At 41.8% G+C, this 24,834-nt stretch overlaps 1 protein-coding gene across 1 annotated transcript in view; it reads left to right on the top strand.

The window, feature by feature from the left end:
- LOC117399977 (N-terminal EF-hand calcium-binding protein 1-like) overlaps nt 1-19,352 on the top strand; it is a 126,390-nt gene extending 107,038 nt beyond the window's left edge. Inside the window, exons 8-13 of the mRNA XM_033999441.3 lie at nt 411-487; nt 1,827-1,880; nt 16,848-16,960; nt 17,423-17,500; nt 18,122-18,213; nt 18,873-19,352. Coding sequence (XP_033855332.3) covers nt 411-487; nt 1,827-1,880; nt 16,848-16,960; nt 17,423-17,500; nt 18,122-18,213; nt 18,873-18,901 — 443 coding nt within the window. The 3' untranslated portion in view covers nt 18,902-19,352. The remainder of the gene's footprint in view (nt 1-410; nt 488-1,826; nt 1,881-16,847; nt 16,961-17,422; nt 17,501-18,121; nt 18,214-18,872) is intronic.
- The last annotated feature ends 5,482 nt before the right edge of the window (nt 19,353-24,834 follow it).

Here is a 24,834-nt window from a genome sequence, read left to right as displayed (position 1 = left end):
ACCCGGGTCAAAGCGTGTCGACCCACATCCTGAGGTGGGTCGCTGCGACTGGTCAACCCAGGTATAACCCAGGTACATGGTTTCACACTATGCGGGATTGTGACCCGGATAGCCAGAACCTGGGTCGGGACCCAGTGTGAAAGAGGCTTAGAAAGGAAGTGAAAATTCAGTATGACACACACATTGATAGAAGAGTGCAGTTAATCCCAAAGAGCCCACTACAGGGTAGATTCAATAAAACATAACACAGGTAAAAAAAAAAGTGTGTTTTCTAAATTAATCCCATTAAAACTACAACTTTGGAATGTCAGATGGCAAATATCTGTTAGGTTGAAAGGTGTACTGTATAGTGTCTACCACGTTTATAACTTTTTCTTGTGTGCTCTGATGTACCGATTGAATTTCCATAGGTCTTCATGAGGAAGATAACCAGTGGATTTCTCAAATAAACAGGCTACAGAAACTGATTGACAGGTTAGAAAAGAAGGTAAGTTCTGTTATGTCCTCTGAATATTGCTTGGTAGATATACTCGCTGTAAAATCTGTTTTGTATTCATCATGTGATCTCCTTAGTATGCGTAACAAACTTCTCACATCAGCACACAAAGCTAAACTAAGAAGCAATTGAGCTGCAGTCTAAGGAAGTCTGGGCAGCAGTGAGTGATTTAGCAGATTGCTGACATATAATAAGTACCCTCATCCATGTTTGTTTATTATGAGTCAAAAAATCAGTTATTGACTTTAATTACTTGGGATGAATGTCAGTTTAACAATTGCTTGGTTAGTCACTTATTGATTTGAGTATCTGCCTACGTCTCTTGGGTGCATTGGGATGTGTGTGCTAACCCTATACCTTTCAGAGATTCATCCAATGCAAGTGCCGAAGAGGGCCTCTGATCAACTGGATACTGTCAGTAAGACAATTAGATTCATGCCCAAATCCCCATTAATTAAGTATAAGCACGACTGGATAGTTGTAAGAGTCAACTGTTGTCTGCAGTAAAAAAAAACAAAAAAAACACCCACCTTCTCTTTTTCTTTTTTTTTCATTTCTGACGTGCAACGTTATAAAATTAGATGTATGGTACAAAGTACCCTTTGCAATGTAAATCACCTCAGAGATACCAACCTGAACAAAGACACATTTAGCATTAGCAGTCACAAACAAGTACGGTTTAAATTTCTCTGAAACATTAGAAATTGCTCTAATGAGAGTGTGGGATTCAAAAATCTGGGGCACAGTGAGAAAACACTTATGTAAATCCCTTTGAAACCCAATATGCCCCTACTTCCAAGATTGCCAGGCCTGACATTTTACCAGCATACAAACCTGAAGCATATGTGCCCTACAATACTGTGGAATGTGCTGTTTGATTCAGTCATATTTTTAATAGTAAAGTATGAAAAACTATATTATAGTATAACTATATTATATGCTTTCCAACAATTTTGTAGTTACTAGTGTGGCCTCCCCCACATTTTTAGTGAGGACCAGTACTCAAGCTATATAATGATTACCCTAAGCCAGAGATGTCCGACCTTTAGACTACACACTGCTTCAGTATTTTTGTGCTCATAAAACAGGTTACATGTTACTTACACAACATTTGTTTTTGCACTTTGTGTTTCTTCTACCAAACACACCAGCATGTCCAGCCTTCACCTCTTAATCACGGGAGACACATTGTGGAGCTCAATAAGACATACAGGATATGGCTCTAGAGCCATTTGGTAATCAGCCCTGTCCTGGGCTATTAAGATTGATTGATAATACCTTTCTACGGTTTACTGCAAAATTTTACAAACCTCTCTGTGTCCCTCTACAGGAACTAAAACTTGAGCCAGTGGAAGAAGAAATTTTAGATGGAAGCACAAAAACTGTAAGTCTTTTTACAAATGTGTTTTTATTGCTTTTGTATTCATTTTGTCTCCATGCCCAGGAAGTGATCAGGTACCAGGAAGCAACAGTAGAAATTCTTAATGTTATAGTGCCGCACTCAATAATGCTAAAAAGTAGGCAATAGATGGATTTTAAAGCCATGGTTAACACTTCACTAAGCAATACTTTCAGTATGCATTTCTTAGTCACCCTTATCCTTCCTCGGGACACTGTAAAAGCAATGCTTCTGCGTCATCTCTCTTTGGTTTCTCCTGGAAAATACGTAGAGAATGATAAAAGGTGTGCGTCATTGAAAGGACTGAGGGTTCATGTGTCTGATAGGGTCTGTAATCTCAAGGAGTGAGATTGCAGAGGTTGATTCTTTTGGTAGCATGTTCAGGTTGATTGGTTTTTGTCCAGGAGAGGTTTGAAGTCAAATTCAATACAGAATCCTTTGCTGCCAACTCTGTTCCGCTTTGTTGAGCGAGTGAAAGTCTTATCGGACAGGAGGAGCTGTATGGGATGAGTGTGGCCACTTCCAACCCCATTCACTCATAAGGACCTGCGGCAGGTAATGTAAATCAATTAGCTCAATTCTAAAAGTCAACTGAACAAGCATGTCACTGAATGCCAACATCGGTTTTAGGAGTTCAGTATTTTGCCCCTGTGAGGATTAGGTGCGAAAGCCGCACATATTTTATTTTATTTTATTTTTTTACATAACCTCGTGCAAGAATAAATGAAACACACAGAGAAAGGTTTGGGTATTAAGTGCTTATTACTGAAAATGTCTGTGATGGGGAGCCCTGCCCCTTTGTATAAATGTGCACTATATCATTTTTATTATTACTATTATTTTCATTAGTTAGTGATACGCAGATATATAGCCAGCCATATTCAACTAATATGTGTGTATTGATGTTTTGTGAAAGGAGCCTAGCCCGAAGTCAGCTGGGAAGTTACAACTTAAATGAACACTGACATTTACCGTAAAGGCCCTGCTAAGCAGCCACCAGTCCTTTGCCTGAAAGATAATACAAGCTTAAACAATAGTGATTTTCTTGTCTAGGTGATGTGATTTTGCCTGCAAAGTTCTAAAGCTTTAAAACACACAGAATATAATATCACTTGCTATCAGGTTACTGTGGCAAAGTGGTTGATTGTGTACAGTTGCAGGAGTGATGCAGTGTGTAATTAACAGACAGAGAGTTGCAATCCAGTTGGAAAGGGTTTTTAATTATAATCCTGGTCTGGTGACCAAACAACCCCAGGCAATACACAACAATGTGTAATGCACTGGAATGAATAAACGGGTTGTAGTCCCAAATAATAAACACATGTATCTTTCCCACAATGTACAAACACAGTCACCAGAACTGGAGTGCTGTAGTGCTCGTGGTGGGTGATTCAAGTTTATACGTGACAAAGGTGAAGTGCTGTTCCGGGTTTTGTGTTGGCCCTTGGCGACAGCTCCGGAATGTGTTAGTCATCTAATAATAACAAACAAGACAATTATAGACAAACAAACAAAACACGCATGGTACGTTTTATCACTGGGTCTCTCACGGGTCCTTTCAGGTTCAAATCACAAACCAAAGTGAAGGAACAGATTGCGTCTCCGGCCCCTTTTATGCCGTCACACATGACCCCTTGGTAAACGAGTGCAGCCGCCTCTCCAATCTGCGGCTGCCACGTCGTTTCCCTTCTGGGTCGATGAGTTAATGCACTGGAGTTCCGCCCCCGTTCTAGCTGGCCGACTTCCCTTGAACCCTGGGAAAGAACTGTCAGGCCAGCCCACCCAAGGTACTCTGTTCTCGCTGCTTAGTGCCCTCACAGGTCATTGTATTTCTGTCACAGTCACCCAAAGCGACAAGTCAGACTCGTGATCTTTATCCTCAGGGTCAAATAACCTGTTTGGAAGATCTTAAAGGTTATTCTATATAACCTTTACTGTACATCTATTTAACTTTACTATACATATATTAATAACAGCTATATAGTGACTGAGATTAACCTGATGATTAATAGTTATATGGACAATTAAGCCAGAATTTTTTTTTTGCAAATCTGTTTTCAATAATATTTTTCAGAATAAAAAGAAAATTTCTTTATTGACCGTTTACAAGATTTGCCAGACAAACATTATTCCCTTTTTTTAAAAGGAAGAACATGGTAGCTTCTGACTAAGAAGTTTTTGGATCAGGTTGTACTTCTGTGCTGTCGGTCATTAAAAGTTATACGAGTAATGATTTGAAGGGTGTGTAAAAAACAAAACCAGATTTATTGCTGTTTTATTGTAGTTCAAAACCAAACATTTCAGAGTAGGTTTCACAGAAGAAACTAAAACTAAACATCTTGACTTGGCCCTTTACTAATGAAACTATAAACCTTTCTGTTTAATTGTGTCATCCAGTGAGCAGCTTATTCCCAAAGCTTTTACTTCAAAAAACGATTTTTTAAAGTGTCTCAATGGGTTAAATAAAGTTAATAAAATGTGACAAACAAGAACATGAACATGATTTTCTCATTTTTAAATCTTGTTGAATTAGATTTTGCAGGCGCAGGCAGCAGTGAAGTGCTTCCACAGAGGTCACTGGTGTCTCCAGGGGAGAAACCGATCATTTTCTGTTTACTTCTGACACTCTTCAGTAACAGGGGCTTAGCAGCCTGAAACTCTGCTGTTCACAGATTGCACTGACCAAAATATCCTCATCCTAGAAGTAACAATTTCATGCAGTAATGTTTATTATTATTATTATTAGATTATTAGTGTTATTAATAATAATAATAATAATAATAATAATAATAATAATAATAATAATAATAATAATAATAATGTGTTACGCTAGTACTGGCATGTTTAAATAATGTACATACTGTGCTCCTTTAATAATAATATTATTACAACAGTAGTCTCCGGCTAAGAGAACACCCCTCGGGAAGAATTTCCAGTTTATTCCGAATTTTACTGAAACATTACAGGAATTTTTTTTTCTTAACTTAACCTCGTTTTTTTACTGATTTATACCTGATTTTTCAAAATATAGCATCTCAGTTTGCCCTTCCATTCCTGGTTTTGTTTTGTGTTTCTAGTCTGATTGGTGTTTAGGTACCAAACGCTATTTGCATGCTGCATTAAGTACTATTGGCATTATTTTGAGATACGTGCATGCGTCAGCAGTTTATTGCATTTTGTCTGTGTGATTACTTATGCTATTATTAATGTATTTTTAAAACGTGTATTATAAATGAGATGTACTTTTAAAACATCAAAACACATCACAAAATAATGCAAAATTCAGCATGACACCATACTTAATACTTTTAGAGGTTTCATGAGTCAGCATTTTTACGCAGAGCAGGTGAAGATTCAATTACATCCAGATTGGCTAGAAAATTAACAACCCCAAAGTCTGTGTGCAGTGAAGTATAGAAATATTTCGGTTTTGAGGTGGCTGATGATGGATGGAATAGTAAAACAATATAACAAGACCTTGTTTTTCTCCGTGGATATTGTGAAGCAAAGCACCACTAAGTTTTTCATATGTAAATATCTGTTAACGTCTATATATGTATATATGTTTGATATTGCAATTTTGTTATTAAATTTGTATGTGTTTTGGAAGACTTCGATATTATTGATATCGAAATACAATTTTCATATCGTTGCCCACCACTATTATTAATAATGTATGTTTGGTGACATGGTCTTACTTAGCTTTGCGGTCACAGGAAGTAGTATTTGTTAGCTCAATAGGGGGCACTGTTCCCGCCAGAGCTTGTCACAGCTTTGCGTTACAGTTGTGTTGTAGGAGGTTCTGTCCTTTGGAGAAATCAAGTTCTTGTGTGGCCTGTGAACATTGAAGATCTTCACTCCCCATGGAGTGGTCATGAGCCATGGGGACCACATAACAGCTCCTCCATCTCCCATGACTTGTAGACAGACCTTGAGACCTTGAGACACTTTGCTGACAGAAATGACAGGACTATAGATTACAGTTGCATTATAGTATCAGAAATCTATTTTTTATTTTATTTTTCTAATTTAGTGTGTCCAGTTATAATTTCCCCACGATGTTCTCCCAATTTGGAATGCCCAATCGATTTTCTCTTCACCGCAGTAATTCCCCACATGGCTCAGGAGACCCGAAGATTCAGTGGGCATCCTCCAATCCCACGACCAAGCCAGCTTCCTTTTTCACCCAGGAACTCAAGACCGGATGTCAGCAAGCTACCGATCTCTGGAGAACAAAGGCCAGCTCTGCAGGTGTCCGCGCTGAGCTTACTTGGTGCCAGGCCAGCAGGGTTCACTGTAGAGCGATGAGGAGAAACAGTCCCTGTCTGTTTTACCTCCCTAACCCACGGGAGCGCCAAAGCCAATGCGATGCTCCCTTCCCTTATTGTATAGAACAGTTCAAAACGAAATGCACACATTATGACAAAATGTACCTTGTGTTTTTAAGAAACAAAGCCATAATGTTCATGCTAAGAAACGCCATGTTTTCCGTTGGCACAGGCTCCATATTTGCTGGGTTGTAAACATAAAATACAGTGCATGGTGGGATGATGTCATATTAAGTCCCACAGTCCACTGCGCTGCTAGGAACTGTAATCAAACTATTTTAATAGTCTGTGTATGGATTAAGCCCGACTAAACATGACACAGTACTTCAGTGTGGACGCTTTGAGCTGGATTAATTAAAACATTTTTGAGTATGTGTGGCAATGTGCCCTGCCCTTGTGTGCGTTTATGTGGTGTATGTTGCGTGTGTTAATGTTGGTGTATAGAGATTGGTACACGGGATATAAACGGGTCTGTGTTTCACGTGTATTTAAAAATGTAGATTTGTATTTAGGCACGAGGAGGCCACAAATCACTTCACGTGCTGGTTAAATGTAATATGTGAGCACGGGGTTGCATGTAATGAATTCACGTGCTGGGATTCAAGTGAATAATTAATTAGTAATTGAATCCCAGCACAACAGTATATATAGACACATTTTCATTCACTCGGGGTTGGGTGTTCAGGGCGAAAGAACGGGAGAGAGGAGGTAATGAGAATAATAATAACAAGAATAATAATAATAAGAGTTTCTCACCGTATTTGTTCGTCCCTGTTTGTTAGTGTGTGTTCGTTTTTGTTTGTCTCTTTATTTTGGCTACCAGTGCCGTGTCCTGTGTTTTTGTATGTTTACAACCTTTTTATTTTCTGTTCTGTTTATTAAATGCTGAGCGAAACCATTCGCTCAGCTCCACCAAACCACACCTCTCTGTCGTTTTATTTCCTGGCTCTGGTCTGATGCCACCCACTCCGGCCGTCTTTGTGACAGTATGGTTCTCGAGATCGGTTAAGTAGTATGGACAGGGCCTAACTATATAACATAGCACAGTGTCCTAAGTTTCTATTTTTGTAGCTGCTCCAAAGCCACCCTACAGACAACTCCAATAAAAGCTTTCTAAAACCCTTATATTGAAACTTGAAACCGAACAGCCACTGTCTGCATATGCTGTACGCAGTAGTTCAGGTAATAAAGCCACTCTGTTAGAACATGGTGTGCTTTTTAAATACACAATGGATGAATTCTCAGTTGGTATTAGCTTTAATGAGCCAGATGGCAAAAGTGAATTTAAAAACTATGAACAAACAGTGGCATCTGGTGGAAAAGAGAAAATATGCAATGTTTCCTGATGGCTGTACAATACATAATGTCAGATTTTCAGAAAAGACCATGCATGAAAATGCAATTGACAAACTGTATAATGATATGATTCACCCATGCTAGTACCAGTTTCTACAAGTAAAACTGACAGAAGATGTACATAATGGCTAAGATCAGTATTTAATCAATACTGTTTACGATGATGATGATGATTGTTGTTGTTGTTCCAAATTTTAAATGTTTTATTATAAAAAAAAAGTAATATATATATATAGATACAGTATTTATATATATACAGACGTGCTCAAATTTGTTGGTACCCCTCCACAAAAAACGAAGAATGCACAATTTTCTCTGAAATAACTTGAAACTGACAAAAGTAATTGGCATCCACCATTGTTTATTCCATATTTAATAGAAATCAGACTTTGCTTTTGATTTTTTATTCAACATAATATTGTAAATAATAAAACAAATGAAAATGGCATGGACAAAAATGATGGGACCGCTAACCTAATATTTTGTTGCACAACCTTTAGAGGCAATCACTGCAATCAAACGTTTTCTGTAGCTCTCAATGAGACTTCTGCACCTGTTAACAGGTAGTTTGGCCCACTCTTCCTGAGCAAACTGCTCCAGCTGTCTCAGGTTTGATGGGTGCCTTCTCCAGACTGCAAGTTTCAGCTCTTTCCATAGATGTTCGATAGGATTCAGATCAGGACTCATAGAAGGCCACTTCAGAACAGTCCAATGTTTTGTTCTTATCCATTCTTGGGTGCTTTTAGCTGTGTGTTTTGGGTCATTATCCTGTTGGAGGACCCATGACCTGCGACTGAGACAGAGCTTTCTGACACTGGGCAGTACGTTTCGCTCCAGAATGCCTTGATAGTCTTGAGATTTCATTGTGCGCTGCACAGATTCAAGGCACCCTGTGCCAGGCGCAGCAAAGCAGCCCCAAAACATAACCGAGCCTCCTCCATGTTTCACTGTAGGTATGGTGTTCTTTTCTTTGAAAGCTTCATTTTTTCGTCTGTGAACATAGAGCTGATGTGACTTGCCAAAAAGCTCCAGTTTTGACTCATCTGTCCAAAGGACATTCTCCCAGAAGGATTGTGGCTTGTCAATATGCATTTTAGCAAATTCCAGTCTGGCTTTTTTTATGTTTTTCTGTCAAAAGTGGAGTCCTCCTGGGCCTTCTTCCATGGAGCCCACTTTCGCTCAAAAAGCGAAGGATGGTGCGATCAGAAACTGACGTACCTTCACCTTGGAGTTCAGCTTGTATCTCTTTGGCAGTTATCCTTGGTTCTTTTTCTATCATTTGCACTATCCTTCTGTTCAATCTGGGGTCGATTTTCCTCTTGCGGCCGCACCCAGGGAGGTTGGCTACAGTTCCATGGACCTTAAACTTCTTAATAATATTTGCAACTGTTGTCACAGGAACATCAAGCTGCTTGGAGATGGTCTTGTAGCCTTTACCTTTACCATGCTTGTCTATTATTTTCTTTCTGATCTCCTCAGACAACTCTCTCCTTTGCTTTCTCTGGTCCATGTTCAGTGTGGTACACACAATGATACCAAACAGCACAGTGACTACTTTTCTCCATTTAAATAGGCTGAATGACTGATTACAAGATTGGAGACATGTGTGATACTAATTAAAGAAACTAATTAGTTTGAAATATCACTATAATCCAATTATTTATTATCTTTTCTAAGGGGTACCAACAAATGTGTCCAGGCCATTTTAGAATATCTTTGTAGAATAAGCAATAATTCATCTCTTTTCACAGCTTCTTTGCTTTATTCTATGACATACCAAAGGCATGCAAGTATACATGCTAAAATAGCTTTTAATTTCATCACTTTTCAGGAGGAATTAAGCATTATTTCAATGAGCTGTAAGGGTACCAACAAATTTGAGCACGTCTGTATATATATATATATATATATATATATATATATATATCAGTAGATTATTGTAGAAAACAATGCCCCCTGAAAATCAAATTAGTACCCCCGGTGCAACAATTTTCCACTGTAGGCGTCATCTCCAGATACTATAAAACTACACTGTAAGGAAAAGGTAATTCCACAGGTTAAAGCTGTTCTCATACCTGTGTATTGTATTTTCTTATTTTGGTTCTCAAAAGTATGTCAGTTCTTTCAATTGAATTCATCCCTGGGGAGATCACATCAGCCTTTGATCATCACAATGTCTAGAGATACGTAACTGCAGTGTGATATGACATGCCCCCATACTGGAGATGAAAGCAGCAGACTATTGGGTGATTTTACAGGATCTGTGTAGAACAGTTCATTTTGAATTGCATCTTTACTCACATTTGCCAACGAAGGTGTTTAAGTGTGAGTCCTTACTCCTTGTGGTTGTTTATTAAAACAAACACTGCATTTCAAAAGTATTTTAGTGCACACCAAAAAAAAGTGTTATTAGATTATTGTTATTACTGCATGAATGGGGTTACAATGCTACCTACATCCAGCTAAAATCGTGAGAATGCGTGGTCGGCAGGGAGTGATTATTGACAAACTGGCTGTCGACCATGCGTATGAGAAAGCCTGTGCAAAATGTGGTTGAGGGAGAAAATAGGTAATTGATAGCCAGTTAATCCCTTGACCACAATATAAAAACCAGCAGCTTTTGCTGACCAGGGTGGGGTTGTTCAGAGGCAGAACGTCAGCAACAAAGATCTTTAAAATCTAACAGTTGCTACTCAGTACTTGGATTTATTCAGTGTGTGTACTGTTCCCTTTCAATTCGTAGACGACCACCAACGAACATTATGTATGGGATATGCCTGCCCATTGGGTAGGTATCGCTGAGCTCTCTATACCAGCGCTGCCGAAAGGCCCCTTCCTGGGATGATGCACTCGGTCCCACCCACCGAGGGATTAAAACCGTCATCCTGAGGAAGCCATTTTTCTTTTTCCTTCTCAAGACGGTACGGTAAGACCTCTGTGTTGAGCTAAGCATGTTGCTAGAAAAGAGCTTCTGGAGTCGAATCGAGTCGATTGTATTTCCCTTGCATTCGCTCAAAAGCCTTTACTTTTCAGCCCCGGGTGAAGGAGAATAAGTTGGAGAGGGTCACGAAGGCGAGTTTCACATCCTTGGTGGCCGGAGCCCCAGAGTCCCTCCTCCATGATCTGTCCCAGGATCCCCTGCTGAACATCCCCGATGCGCAGGCCTCCCATAGTCACTCCCCATCTCCGTAGGCGAGAAGGGTGAAGCATTCCAGGCAGGCGCAGGACATTATGGACCTCAAAGCCCAGATGGCCCAGGTCCAGGAGCTCTTGGCCAAACAGGCACCTGCGGCCCTGGCCGCAGTCCCAGCTCCGTTGCAGCCCCAATTGCCATAACCCCCCTCCCCCAGGGGAGATCAGGGTGGATGGGATGAGACATCCCAGCTGGTGCAAGAGGACACGCTTTCTATAGTGGCCTTTGGGGAGGGGGCCTCTTTCTCCTTTGACATGCAGGTAGGAGGGGAGCTCGATCTCCTGCTGAGGAAGAACCTGGCTTCGAGGTAGCCTCGGAAGCCAGTGCTCCCCCGTTGTCCAGCTCAGTTTCGGCACTTATGGGAAGCGCTGCAGCCTTCCTGCAGGTCCCTTGGACACCAGCGGCAGAAGCACGCTGGTCCGTTTTCCGGACGCAGGCGATGGCTCCTCACCCTCAAAAGTTCCCGGCCTTCCCAGACTTCATGGAGGAGATATACTCCTCCTGGGATTGTCCGGCCTCAGGTCCTAGCTTGGTAAAACAGGCCATGCCGCTTGCCTCTCTAGAAGGCGCGGAAAAGCCTGGCCTAGCGGGGTTCCCCCCAGTAGACTCCACCATCGCAGCCCTGGTTAAGGCCCCGTCAGTGGGTGGGTTGGCTAGAGACCCGGCGTGCCCGAACTCTCAATGCAAGGTGACAGAAATGCATCTCAAGCGGGCGTATGCAGCAGAGGCACAGGCAACTTGCCTGTCAAACACGGCAGTGTGCTCATGGCCTATATGGATAGTGTACTGTGTGAGGCCCTGCTCCCTGAGCCAGTGGCCACGAAGCTACATCTCCTGTCCAGCACGCTGCTGCAGATCTCCGGTCTCCAAGGGCAAGCTCTTGGCCAGAGCCTTACTAGCTTGATTGTGGCTCGTAAACAACTGTGGCTGTCACAAACCAGAGTTCCTGATGTGGATAACGCTGCACTGTTAGACGTGCCTATATTCCCAGGACATACCTTTGGGCCAGCCGTGGGGGAGATCTTACAAAGATCCCACCGGGAATGCGAGGCGTCCCAGCAGGTGGCTGCGTTGCTCCCTCCCCGCACTTCCACGTGGGGCAGGTCGAACCGCTGACGAGCTCCTCAGACGCTTCCAGTCCCCACGGCTCCGCTGGGTGACCTAAGGCATCGCCTACAGGGCACACCAGCAGCAAACAACCGGGCCCACCTGGCAGACAGAGGGAACGCAGGACGTATCCAGCCCACACACCAGTGTCCCAGGAAGCGTTTCCAGGGCCAGCGCCCTAGACAGCCACCTCAAACTGCCCCGCCACAGCCTCAGCAGCCTGAGTAGGGCCCCTGAAGGCTGGCAGCCTCAGACCCCCTTTTCGGCACAACAGCTGCAGTACTGGCGCGCTTGCACCTCCGTGCAAAACGGTTACGCGCTTCAGTTCCGCTTGGGACCTCCTCCCTTTCGAGGTATCATGAATACTTTCGTGACAGACCCTCTCCAGGCCTTGGTATTTCAGAAAGAAGTGGCCACCTTGCTGTGCAAGCGAGCCATTCGTCTCGTAGACCCCACCTCCCACGGAGAGGAGTACTACTCAAGGTATTTTCTGGTACCCAAAAAAGATGGCGGCTTTCGCCCCCATCCTAGACCTGAGGCTCCTCAACGGGTTCTTAAAAGAAAGGAGGTTCCAGATGCTGACTCACCGTCTCATTCTCCGGTCTGTCTGGCCGGGCAACTGGTTCACCACCGTGGACTTACAGGACGCGTGCTTTCACGGTCCCATTCGTCCAGAGCACAGGAAGTATCTCCGCTTCTCTTTTCAGGGAAGCATTTACAAGTTTGTTGTGCTGCCATTCGGCCTCTCCCTAGCTCCTCGTATGTTTTCAAAAAGCGTGGACACTACCTGGCCCCCCTACGGCTGCGGGGGATCAGAGTAATAATCTCGATGACTGGTTGATCTGTTCCCAGTCGCGAGAGGGAGAGGGGTCGTGATAGAGCATCTGGCGAGGCTGAGCCTCACCATCAATGATGCAAAGAGTCGGTTTACACCGGTGCAGTGCGCGAGATACTTGGGACTCCGGCTGGACTCCGGTACGATGCACGCATACCTGTCAGGTGACGTAGGTGCAGCTATTCAGGGTTGCCTCTCCATGTTCCAGCAGGGATCGCAGGTCACCCTCCTATTGTTCCAGAAACTATTGGGTCTGATGGCCGCAGCCATATCGGCCATTCAGATGGGTCTGCTTCGCATGCGCCTGCTACACCTCAACACCAAACGCGACAGACACCGTCGGCTGACTGTGTCTCACGTGTGCTCGGCAACCCTACGCTGGTGGAGGACAACCTTTCACCTCAGGGTGTGCGAATGGGAGTAGTGTTAAACCGCCAAGTGGTGACGACAGACGCCTCCAGCTTGGGTTGGGGGGCGGTCTGGGAAGGCAGAGGAGTATACGGATCCTGGCTGGACCGCTGGACATCCCTGCTTTGCTCTTCACCACTTCCTCCCGGTGCTGAGGGGTACACCTGTTGATCCGGACAGACAACACGACAGTGGTGGCGTATGTCAACCACCAGGGTGGCCTACAGTCCCCGGAGTTGCATTGCATTGCCGTCAGGCTTTTGATGTGGGCTCAGAGGAACTTGCTGCCCCTACAGGCGACGCACACTCCCGGAGTGGTGAACTGGGTAGCGGACCTCCTCTCCAGGAAGGGTCCGCATCCGTCAGAGTGGCGACTCCACCCTCAGATAGTGGAGCGCATTTGGGACCTAATGGCCCCCAAGTGGCCCAGGAGAATTTGGTTTTCGACCCTGTGCCAGCTGTTTCACTGCCAGCTCTGGGAGATCCCACTGCGCATGGATCTCCTCAGTCAGACGAGAGGTACTCTTTGGCACCTGGAACTGGGCAGGCTCCGGCTATGGGTCTGGGACCTGAAAGGGACCGCCAGTTAGCCATAGGGCTATCAGATGTGGTTGTGAGTACATTGCAGAGCACTAGGGTAGACTCCACTAGGTCTTTGTACACCTAGAAGTGGAGGTATTTCCAAGCTTGGTGGCTGGCTAGAATCTTAAAGTTTCTGCAAGAACTGCTTGATGCTGGTAGGTCACCTTCCACTTTGAAGGTGTATTTAGCAGCTATTTCTGCATGCCATGCCCCCTGTACATTCGTTGTCCCATTTCTTGGCTACCCAAATTTCTTAAAGGCGCTTGGCGATTACACCCTCCCAGGAGGATTGTTCTACCCGAATGGAGCCTTAATATTGTACTGGAGGCTCTCACGAAGGCCCCGTTTGAGCCCATACACTCCGTAGAGCTGAAGTACCTGTCTATGAAGACAGCCTTCCTCATGGCTATCACCTCCGCTAAGCGGGTCCAGTGGCGCTGGAACAATTTTTATAGTGGGAGTGCTGAAAGCCACTGAACACAACTGTAACCCCTGTACTGTATATGGAAGCATGCGCATAGCACTTCAATCCAGGGGGTGCTGCCGCACCCCCAGCACCCCTAGTTCCAGCACTCCTGAGTGGGTCAGTGAGCTGCAGGCACTGTCTGTGCACAGCTCCTGCGTTCGTGTTTGGGAGGATGGCAGCAGGCAGTCTTTGCGCACCAACCCTACTTTCCTCCCCAAGGTGATCATAGCCTTCCACATTAATCAGTCTGTGGAACTGGAGTCCTTACATCCACCACTGTTTGCTTCAACGGAGGATGAGAAATTGAATTTCCTCTGCCCAGCGCGGGCATTGAGATGCTACGTGGATAGGACAAGAGCGCTGCGTCAGTCTGACCAACTCTTTGTCTGTCACGGGACACGTACCCTAGGACAGCCCCTCTCAAAGCAGCATCTGTCACATTGGATTGTGGACACAGTCTCGACTGCGTATGATGGTGCTGGCTTTCCCCCACCTGGCAGGGTAGCCGCACACTCCACTAGAGGGTTGGCTACATCTTGGACCCTCTTCAGAGGGGCCTCAATGTCTGATATTTGTACTGCGGCTAGCTGGGCTATGCCACATACTTTCTCCAGGTTCTACTGCCTTATTGTGGTAGATCCTGCCCTGCCTTCATTAGGCACGAGGGTCCTTGAGGGTGTAAGCTCACACCGCTAACCCTTGGGTTATGCGGTTCTGATGCATCCCTCATATGCTGCCGTTCCTTCTCCCTCATGATGGCTCTGGTATACATTATCCCATACGTAATGTCATTGGTGGTCGTCTTTGAATTGGAAGGGAACATTAGGTTACTTACCGAAACCCTGGTTTCCTGAAAGAGAAGACGATCACCAACCGCGAGATCACATCGGTTACCCTCACGGGTTCGATGGAGAAAGAGAAATGGCTTCCTCAGGATGACGGTTTTAATCCCTCGGTGGGCGGGACAGAGTGCATCATCCCAGGAAGGGGCCTATCGGCAGCTCTGGTATAGAGAGCTCAGCGATACCTACTCAATGGGCAGGCATATCCCATACATAATGTTAATTGGTGGACGTCTTCTCTTTCAGGTAACCAGGGTTACAGTAAGTAACCTAACGTTTTGTGTTCTGTCTGTTTTGGCCATCGTGCCTTTTGTTTTGAGTGTTTTGTTTTGTTTAATTAATTTATTTAATAAAAGAAACAAATGCATTTGCATCTCGCCCCGCAGTACTTGCCTGTGTTGTCAGTCTCTTCCTGGTCTGACGTCACCACAAAGCTATCCTTGTGACAGTGACATAAATTATTAAGGCTGGAGGAATAGTGTAGGAGGCTCTGTCTGGCTCAGCACATGTAAAGAAAGAAGTACTGTAATGAATAAAAAAAGCAATTGGAAACAGGCATAGCCACGCGTGGGCCTGGGTGGGCAATGGCCCACCCAAATCTGCGGCTATGTGAATGCCAAGTTTAAGTATCTGTAATTGTTTTGTTTTTTTCAAACTGTGCACTTCAAAGGCGGGAGCTTAAGTTTAGGACAAACAGACTAGAGAAAATGTCGCAGGCTTTAGCCAATCAAAGCAAAGTAGTCATTGTGATGCAATGTTTGGATGGGATCATCCTCTCATACATCGAGTCATGTGCAAGCCACGTTTGATTGACAGCTTGTGAGGCTGTTGGCGTGGAATTATTTAAAATGTGCAGTTTTTCAAGCAAAGTAATTACTAGTAGTGCGGCGGTCAACATGCCAAAACAAATGAGTATTTATTTTTTTAAAAGACAATAGACAGATAATGAAGCCACAAAACCAACTTGCATAACATCTTCTTTCACCGAATCTGCAAATTATTCTTTACTTGTTCATCTACTTCAGAAGTGGAAATAGCAACATGTGAAAATAAATGTCGGAAGAGAAAATTACCAAATCGACTGGATGATTTGTTTGTTACTTTATTTTTGGTAAAGTCAACCAGGGAGCACTCTAAGAAGATTTGAGAGCAATGACTTATATGATATGGCCTCATGACAGTCACGTCTGGACACATTTGGCAATAGAGTAAGTCTACTACTGGCATGTACTTTGTTGTACAACAGGTATGGATGAAGCTGACATTTTTAGTCATTGTTCAACAAATAAAGCTCAAATCGGCTGTGGTGGAAAATTATCCAGCACTAATTTAAGTTTGAGATGATTGCCGCTTGATTATCTTTCCAAATAAGCATGCACTTTTAAGGCTCTTCTCCACTGTGAACATGGTTAAGACAGCTGCGCGAGCCTCAATGTTGCAATATTCAGCAGCAAACCCCCTACGCCTTACCCTCTAAGGTGGAGCGGAAATGAGAGGATACTAACTAGGCAATGGCAAGTCATTTACTAACTTTCATTATATTTAATAATTGCTTAAAATGTAATATTACTGTGTTCTCGCTGGTTTGGTGACACTACATGTTTGGCTTTTTAAAACGCATTCAAATGTCATTTGTTGTCTACTTAAAAAATTTTAAATGGATTTGCAGGTGAAATATTTGATGTATTCAGGGTTTTAATGGATTTAAATCATTTTTGCAATGTAATCTATTTCCTGTGATGTCAGACCTTTGGCCATTGCCCATCCACTCCAAGTTGGGGCCCACCCACATTTCCAAGCCTATCTCATTAGTCCCTGTTTGATCTCCTCCACAGCACATCCTGATAGTGCAGCGGCAGTTAAGTGTGCTCGAGGAGGAGCAGGAGGAGTTCCGGCTGGCCCTGAGACAGTATATTGAGTCTGCTACCTCACAGACAGGGTGCTTGCAGTAAGTATCACAGCATTGTAGCTTGGTTGACTTCTCATTAGTTTTCATTACAATAGTCTAATACCTGCTTAAAACATATCAATAGATCGGGTCTCGAGCTGCACACCAGGTAAAGACGTGACCGCATGGTGTGAAGGGGAGTCATAGTCAGGGAAGTGCAAGTCATGGCTGTGAAGAGGGCCTGACCTTCACTGGGGATTTCACAGGAAGCGTTACATTGGCTCTGGCGCTCATGGGAGTTAGGGAGGCAAAATCATCAGGGACTCTATCTTAATCGTGCTTTGTTCCAACCACGACTTTATAAGAATACATTTTTATATATATATATATTAATATGTCCATGCATTACCTGTTAAATAATAACATATTACATGTGTGCTTTCATATACTGTATATGTCTTTTAGCATTTTGTAATGTTCTGTGTATTCAAGTTCATTTCAAACATGTTTTGTCATTAACAGTATTGCTGTACAGAAGCTTTCGAATGAGTCCCGTTTCATACTTTATGAATTCTGGGAGCACAGCAATGTCTGGAAAAAGTAAGTAGGTTTTAGTTTCCTGTATCTCAAAGATTATACTAAAAATATATTTTTTAAAAACTTGGAAAATATGTCTTTCCAGACGTTTACATGTAAAATGATGTCTGTCCAGAAATGATCTCTGATTCATTTCCATTGTTGCTGCTGTCAACTTTCTGTCATGCCTGCATGTATTATTGCAGACATAAACACTAAAATCATTGGCTAGGTGGCAGCATGTGATGGATGCCGCCTATCTCCTTCTATTGTGACTGGATGCTCTAGTGCAGCGTTTCCCAGCCCTGTTCCTGGCGGCACACCGTGTCTGCTGGTTTTCATTCCAATGCAGCGCTTAATTGCTTAATTGAACCCTACATTGAACTAATAAAATGATTAACTGGGAATGTTCCCATTATTTTCAAGCTCTTCATTTGTTGATACGGTTCAATTAAGAAATTGAGCACAATGTGCCGCCAGGAACAGGGTTAGGAAATGCTGCCCTAGTGTGTAAGGTTGTTTTCTCATATCTGTTGAATTGAGATGTTTGTTTTTTTTAAATGACAGCAGAGGAATGGTATTCATATTCTTACCATTAGTTCTGTTGTTGATTTTACTCCCCTCTATTTACATTTCACTATGCAGTCACCTCCAGACTAACTACAGCAAGACCTTCCAGCGGAGTAACGTGGATTTCTTGGAGACCCCTGAGCTTATGACAACAATGCTTGTCCCAGGCTAGTATACACTGTTTTAAAGAAGAAAAAAATAATACCTTGTTTATAGATATTACAGTCCTACTATAAGAAGGCCTCCTGGCCTCAGGGTCAGCCAGTACTGATGTAAACTGCGTACCATATCAATTGATCCCTTAATGATTAAAGTTTATACAAATGGAAGTTGTTTTTTAAAAGCTGAAATTCAATATGTGACTGAAGCATCTTGGCTAGTCTGTTAGGTAATTTTGCTGTTACCTCCAATAATTGTTGCAAAAGGATTCAAAACAACCAAAAATCAGCACAGAACACTGGATTTTATTCCCTTTCAAGTCTGTGATTTAAAAAGAAATACACATTGTTTTATTTTTAATGTCACATTGTTTAAAATTAATACCAGTCAAAGAGTTGGAGGACATGGACTGGGAGTAGAAGGGCAATTTGAACTGCTTGTGGTAACTGTAATGTTTGACTGAAACATACTGGCAATGTCACGTCAGCCTTCCTTTTACAATTGTGCCTAATCGTGTCTCTCTGTCCACCACTCTCTAGCTGTCTGTCTTTCTCATGTCTCACTCTTCCCGCTTACCCTATACAAGACAATCCTGACCATCATAAACACAGCACCCGAATACATTTATTAGACTGATTTTAAGATTCCATTTCTTTTTCTATTTCAGCTTCATGGTGGGTCCTAAACAATAACTAAGAAACAATAACATGTGCCAACACAGAGAAAATGTGCAGTAAACTTCTAGAACTAGGAAGCAAAGTGGTAGTAGTAATTTCCAGTTGTGAGAACAAGCCTCCTGAATCTGCATTGTATCAGTGTTCATTGTAAAGCTTTGTACAGCATTATCTCGTTTTATGGACGTTGTGTATTGAAACAATAAAACCAATTGGATGTTAGTGAAACTGTGTTAACCCGTTCATCCTGAGATTAATATCCCCACTGTATAGTACTATGTAATGTGTATAGTATGTCCTTTAGTACCGTATTAATACCTGTAGTGTTCTGTATTGCAACTACTAAATTGACCATGTGATGTAACATAGTTAAATATTTTGTCTGATTATTTCACCCAACAGAATATTTTCTTCTGGATAACTGTTGAACACATCTCTCCATAATAAAACGCACCCTTGGTTCTTCTCGTGTTGCAAGTGTGTCCATTTCACTATTAATATCAATAGGTTTAACTGGTTTTGGTGAGTTTTATGCATTTACATACTATAAACTGATAGGTAATGTATGATTTACTCAAGGTAACTAGATACAAAGAAAAATACTTTGTGAAAGAATAACTGATATTTAGCAACCAGTATTCAGCAACATACAGTACATTGCAAACAATCTGCACATTTCACAAGGCAAATTCAGAGTGCTATACAGTAGGTGCATAGATGGTTTTTGCCTAACATAGCAAATCACAGCACTGTCAGCTCATAAATGATTATGCTCATAGATCTACAGTATACACCAACATAAAACAGGAAAGAGCTGAACATTTTAACTGTGTAAAAAGAAAGACTGGCCTCTTGTCAACTGTAAACCAATGCAAATAGATGTATATGGATAAATGATTTTAAGAAAGAGCATTTATATCTATGGCACACAGTCATGTGTTTAAATAAAGGCTGTTGATTAAAGAGGATATGAACACACTGTGAATATGTTGCTGAGCAGACAGCATCATTAAGATTTACATATTGTAGTTAACTGTACTGGCGATTTAAATGTCTTCATCTTTTATTTTAGCTAATACATTTGTAGTGGGAGAACCCTCTGTTACAAAAATCTGTAACTGAATACACATTTTCGGATCAATCTATCAAGTCATAGCAGTCACAAGTTTTTTATAGAAACAAACAAACATAAAACAATCCATACAAGTAAGCGGATATAAAACAGAAACGGTACTTGTAGCACCTCCTTTTTTGGCAACACCCCCCACCTAAAAATAATTTCAGGGTTTTGCAGGGGCCTAAATATGTGCCTTAATAGGGCCCCAAAATTCAAAACAAGTGTATAATTATTATTTTCTTTTTTTTTATGATTTTAGGTGTCAGATTTAAAGAGCAAGTAAAAGTTACTATTGTGTCTTTGAAAAGTCATTACAAAATAATGTTTTTATATTAGAATTTAAAAACCACAAACTTGTCTTAGCACACAGTAAATTTCAAAGTAAGTATAATCCACATATTTGAGCAAACTGTTTGGTTTTGACACAGAAAAAAGTGGTGAAAGAAAGACAGAACCAGACACCAATGAAACAGATTATATTTCAGGCACAAAAACACATGTCACAGGTAAGCCATCAACTGTGTTTTGTTTCCTATTTTTTCATGTATTCCATTATTTCTTTTGCACTTATACAGCCCCCCCCCCCCCCCCCCCACCCCCACCCCCACCCCCACCCACACACACACAAAAGCAAGACCAATCCTTAGATTTATTTTTAGTCTTCCAAGATTCTGAGTATACAGTGCCTATAGAAAGTCTACACCCCCTTTCAAAATGTTCACCTTTTGTTGCCTTATAGCCTGGAATTAGAATGCATTAAAATATATATTTTTTTCATTTATCTACACATGCTACCCCACAACTTCCAAGTGAAAAAATATTCTAGAAATTGGTAGAAAATTAATTAAAAATAAAAACTGAAATAGCTTGGTTGGATAAGTGTCCAACCCCCTTGTAATAGCAATCCTAAATTAGCTCAGGTGTAACCAATCACCTTCAAAATCACACACCAAGTTACGTGGCCTCCACCTGTGTTAAATTGTTGTGATTCAGATGATTTCAGGATAAATTCAGCAGTTCCTGTAGGTTCCCTCTGTTGGGTAGTGCATTTCAAAGCAAAGACTCAACCATGAGCACCAAGGCGCTTTCAAAAGAACTATGGGACAAAGTTGTTGAAAGGCACAGATCAGGGGATGGGTATAAAAAAATATCAAATGTCTTGAATATCCCTTGGAGCACGGTCAAGACAATTATTAAGAAGTGGAAGGTGTATGGCACCACCAAGACCCTGCCTAGATCAGGCCATCCCTCCAAACTGGATGACCGAGCAAGAAGGAGACTGATCAGAGAGGCTACCAAGAGGCCAATGGCAAGTTTGCAAGAGCTACAGGCTTTTATGGCCAAGACTGGCCAAGCACTCCACAAATCTGGCCTGTATGGTAGGGTGGCAAGAAGGAAGCCATTACTCAAGAGACCCCACCTTGAATCCTGTTTGAAGTATGCAAAAAAACACTCAGGAGATTCTGTAGCCATGTGGCGAAACTAAAATGGAACTTTTTGGCCTAAATGCAAAGCGTTATGTTTGGCGCAAACCCAACACAGCACATCACCCAAAGAACACCATCCCTACTGTGAAGCATGGTGGTGGCAGCATCATGTTATGGGGATGTTTCTCATCGGCAGGGACTGGGGCACTTGTCAGGATAGAAGGGAAAATGAATGGCGCAAAGTACAGAGAGGTCCTTGAGGAAAACCTGCTGCCCTCTGCAAGAAAGCTGAAACTGGGACGGAAGTTCACCTTTCAGCATGACAATGACCCAAAGCACGCAGTCAAAGCTACAATGGAGTGGCTAAGGAACAAAAAGGTAAATGTCCTTGAGTGGCCCACTCAGAGCCCCGACCTAAATCCAATTTAAAATTTGTGGCATGACTTGAAGATTGCTGTCCATCAATGCTCCCCAAGGAACTTGACAGAGCTTGAACAGTTTTGTAAAGAAGAATGGTCAAATATTGCCAAATCTAGGTGTGCAAAGTTGGTAGAGACCTATCCCAACACACTCACAGCTGTAATTGCTGCCAAAGGTACTTCCACCAAGTATTAACTCAGGGGGGTGGAGGCTTATCCAATTATGATCTTTCAGTTTTGTATTTTTAATATATAATTTCTTTCTCAATAAAACCTTTTTTCCCCTTAACAGTGTGGAGTATGGTGTGTAGATAAGTGGAAAAAATCCTCATTTAAATGCATGAAACTCTGAGGCACTGACACAACAAAATGTGAAAAAAGTTCAAGGGGGTGGAGACTTTCTATAGGCACTGTTGCAATTTCTGTAAACAATGCGATTTCTACAGTAAGCTGTATTTTTTTCATTTAATATTTTTTCAATTCTGTTAACTGTTGCTTAAGATAAATAGAAATAACAATAACGTATTGACCTTAGATTGTATACAGTCTATTTAAGACTTTCAATGTAATACTGCTGTAGCTCAATTTTGCCAGAACGTGTGGCCACGAGAGGCACTCAGATTGAATACAATATACAGCTGGTGAGTGCGTAGGAGTAAAAAGTTTCAAAGTGAAAGCAAACACAGAGTTAACCCATTAATGCCTATATTTTTATACTATCTGTTTGCACCATGCCTATTAGCACCCTAAGACTGAATGTGAAGGTATTTTACATTTTTGAATTTTTGCATTTGTAACAGCAAATTTTGACTCTTGAATTTGACTGTTTTCAATTTATATGATTTGTTCTAATTGTTAGCTTATTTTACCAATTGTATTGTAAGTGCTTTGGTAGCTTTAGCAACCAATATGCATTAATGGGTTAAGACATTTTGTGTTTGATATACATTATGTTGTAAAATATAAAAATATGCAGTTAAATCAGTGATGAGGAATTTAAGCTGCTGACAACGGAATTCAGCTGAAGTCACAGAAAATAACGTATGAACTGAAATACTAAAACAAAGCAGCGCTTCGTTTAGAAATCAAAATAGCGAACTGGTTCTCAACAAAAAAGAGCAAAACCGGTGGGAAAAAAACTTGGGTTACCATAGTTTGTTTCACTATGGTAACCCTAGTTTTGATGGCAATGAGAGACCGTGCACTCAACGCATAAGCTTACAGCTACTGAAAGTTTGCAATAAAAATTATGAATCGCAATAAGCTGTGGCATAACTAACCTCCACTGTGCTTTGTTTTCTTGGGGAGAAAAAAGTGTAAATCGATGATTGATTTGATAACCATTTCATCGCTGGCCTTCATCGCCAACATCACTTGTAAGCTTGATACTGATTGGTCCATCGCGATTCACGGAGTCCATGGGAAACAAGTCCGGAAACAAAATGCCCTCAGACAACTAACGTTTTACTTGACTTACATACGTAATTAATTTTGTTAATTGTCCCTATTTTACTGGAAGAAAATACACATTTTGAATACTATTCACTGGAACATGAACATTATTTATTTTTTAAATAACTATTTAGGCGTCTTATCAGGGAAAGTAGACGGCAATTTAGCCAGCCGCCGGCTGGAAATGAGAAGGCTGACATGCACTTTACAGTTGCAAAAAAAGGAATCGATGCTTCCTAAATGAGGTATCGCAGAACACTAGTCTACACAATGTTATACATTCTTTTTAGAAAAACTTGGTTGGTTCTTCTCTTTCCTGTCAGTATATTTGTTTAAGAAACAAACATTAAAAACAAAAATCCAAACAGTAACAATAATTATCACACCAATTACATCTATTTAAAAAAAAGAAAATGCTGTTATGTTGCGTTATGACTCATTCTCATTTGGCACAGAAAGATCATTACTGGCTTGACTGAATTAATGAACACAGCTGACAACAGTATCACCATCACTGAGGCACTGTATGAATATATCCTGCAGCTAGAATATTTGATCAACCCAGCCATCTAAAAATGTGTGCGAATGGCTTTGTCATTCAAGCATGAGGCAATGGTCTGTTTTCCAGCAGAAAACAAAGCACATTAGTTTCCATAGCTGACAACTTAAATATTGTTACACCCGAGCCAACTTAATGAGGTTTTCTTAGTGTAACATTTTAAAATAAAATAAGAATTTATTGGAGGTCGTGGAATCTATGCTTTGTTAATACACAACTGGAATTTGCTCTAAAGTGGGTCCCAATAAAGTACAATTTAAGGTGATTTCTAATAACGTGGCTGGCACTTGATATTTACTAGGCCCATTAAATGTAGGATAAGACTCTCAAATAAAACATGTTAAGAAAAAAGTGATGGCAGTATATCTGTCAATGTTGTTCTTAATACACCCTTTGCTGCCCCCTGGTGGAGACTGGTTTGCACATGTGTTCCTCATATAGTTCAGTTTTTTATAACTGTCCTGTAACAACTTGTGGAACATAACCCTACTCATTGATTTGTCTGGCATCACACCTCAAGGTTCAAGATTGCGGCGCACCTTATAATGTACGTATGTAAACCATAGTGCCAACTCACAAAAAGTTCTCCTGGTGTTTAAAGCAACATGGCTCCCCCCTCCAGCTCGTGTTATCCAGAGGCAAACCTTTAATTTCGTCATTCGCCATCTCGACAGCAAAGCGTTGTATAGCATAAGCTGTATTGAAAGAAATGTCTCGAAACCCCTCTGCTGTTTGGAGTTTTTTTGTTAAATGCCCAAACGACCCCCAAAAAAGTTGAATGCAAACTCTGCAAGCGACTGCTGATGTATCATGGAGGCACAACCAATCCCCGGGGTCACTTGACAAGCATAAATTCATATTATTATGCGTTCCTTAGCTTTATCGACTCCAAGGTGTCCCGAAAAAGGGATGTCATGACCTCGGTCTGATAAGACTGGGGAATCATTAATTGTGTTACAGGCTGTCCTGTGCCCGTGGCAG

This window comes from Acipenser ruthenus, chromosome 4, assembly GCF_902713425.1.
Source record: "Acipenser ruthenus chromosome 4, fAciRut3.2 maternal haplotype, whole genome shotgun sequence".
Taxonomy (NCBI): Eukaryota; Metazoa; Chordata; class Actinopteri; order Acipenseriformes; family Acipenseridae; genus Acipenser; species Acipenser ruthenus.
The sequence above is the reverse complement of the archived record's forward strand: the minus strand, read 5'-3'. Positions and strand labels throughout refer to the sequence as shown.